Source organism: Fonticula alba (assembly GCF_000388065.1).
Source record: "Fonticula alba strain ATCC 38817 unplaced genomic scaffold supercont2.5, whole genome shotgun sequence".
NCBI classification, from domain to species: Eukaryota; order Rotosphaerida; family Fonticulaceae; genus Fonticula; species Fonticula alba.
The window spans coordinates 1,008,076-1,009,084 of record NW_009242975.1 but is presented as its reverse complement, the minus strand read 5'-3'; the positions used below and the strand labels follow the sequence as shown (position 1 = coordinate 1,009,084).

The 1,009-nt window shown below is 68.3% G+C and overlaps 1 protein-coding gene across 1 annotated transcript in view; it reads left to right on the top strand.

Annotated features, from left to right (window-relative positions):
- Window positions 1-664: 664 nt before the first annotated feature.
- H696_03411 (hypothetical protein) overlaps window positions 665-1,009 on the top strand; it is a gene marked incomplete at both ends in the record, with an annotated part of 3,028 nt that continues 2,683 nt past the window's right edge. The window contains one exon of the mRNA XM_009497277.1: window positions 665-778. Coding sequence (XP_009495552.1) covers window positions 665-778 — 114 coding nt within the window. The remainder of the gene's footprint in view (window positions 779-1,009) is intronic.

The window sequence follows — 1,009 nt, the reverse complement described above, 5'->3', positions numbered from 1 at the left end:
GGGCAGGGGGAACAGTCAGCCGGAGCCACACCCGCTCGCCTAGTCTGCCCCCTTCTCGCGAGTGCGAACGAGCCAGCGGCGGGTTTCCACCCTCCCCCCCCGGCCTGCCTCCCGGCTGCTCTCGAAAAATCGCCGGACGAACAGGGCCGGCCCTGTGAGCCGGGCAGCTTCGCCTTTCCCGGCGGGCTGGGCAGTGTGTGGCTCGCCCAGGCAAGTCCGGCGGAGAGGTCCCCGCCAAGGGGACAGTGCCCGAACGAAAAAAAGCACAGGCCACAACAAGGAAAGACCATGTCCGTCGGGGGATTTGCGGCCGCTAGAGGGGGGCCCCTTGCAGGGGCGGAGGGTCCGCGCTCCCCCCCTCACATCTCCCTGCCCCTCTCCCCGGTGGCGCACCGGCCTCCCGGGTCTCCGGCCTCCCGGGCCTCCGGCCAGGGGGGGCGGACACGGGCCGCAAGTTTGCGCGTCCGTGCCCGTGCCACCCCCCCGCCTGTTGGGACTGGCGCGACATGTGCCCTTCGGGCGTTGGGTTATAAAACGCCCAAAGGTTCGATCCGTGGCGCCCGGGGCGGCCCAGCAGAGTCAGTTGCTCCGTCCCTCGCTCCACCCCTTCCCGCGCCCTTTCCCCTGTCTCCCCTCCCCCCCTCCACCTCTTCAACCGACACACATGGCTCGCCTTCGCCCCTTCGGCCGTGGCGCCCTCTCCAAGGTTGGCTTCATCTGCCTGTCGCTCTTTGTCCTGATCGCGGCCTCCTCGACCCGGACCACCAATGCCAAGGAGGTGCGTCGGTCCCACGCCCGGGCGCCGGATCGCCTGTCGCCCTCGCTCTTCGCCGACTGACCCGCCCCCCCCCCCCCTGCCCGTGCGCCTCGCGCGCCGTCGACACAGAATGCGACCGGCGTTGAGACCTTCGCCTTACAAACAAAAAAAAACCACAAGAAGAACAAGTAAGTACACTCGCTCTACACCAACAAGGAAATCTTCCTGCGCGAGCTCATCTCCAACGCCTCG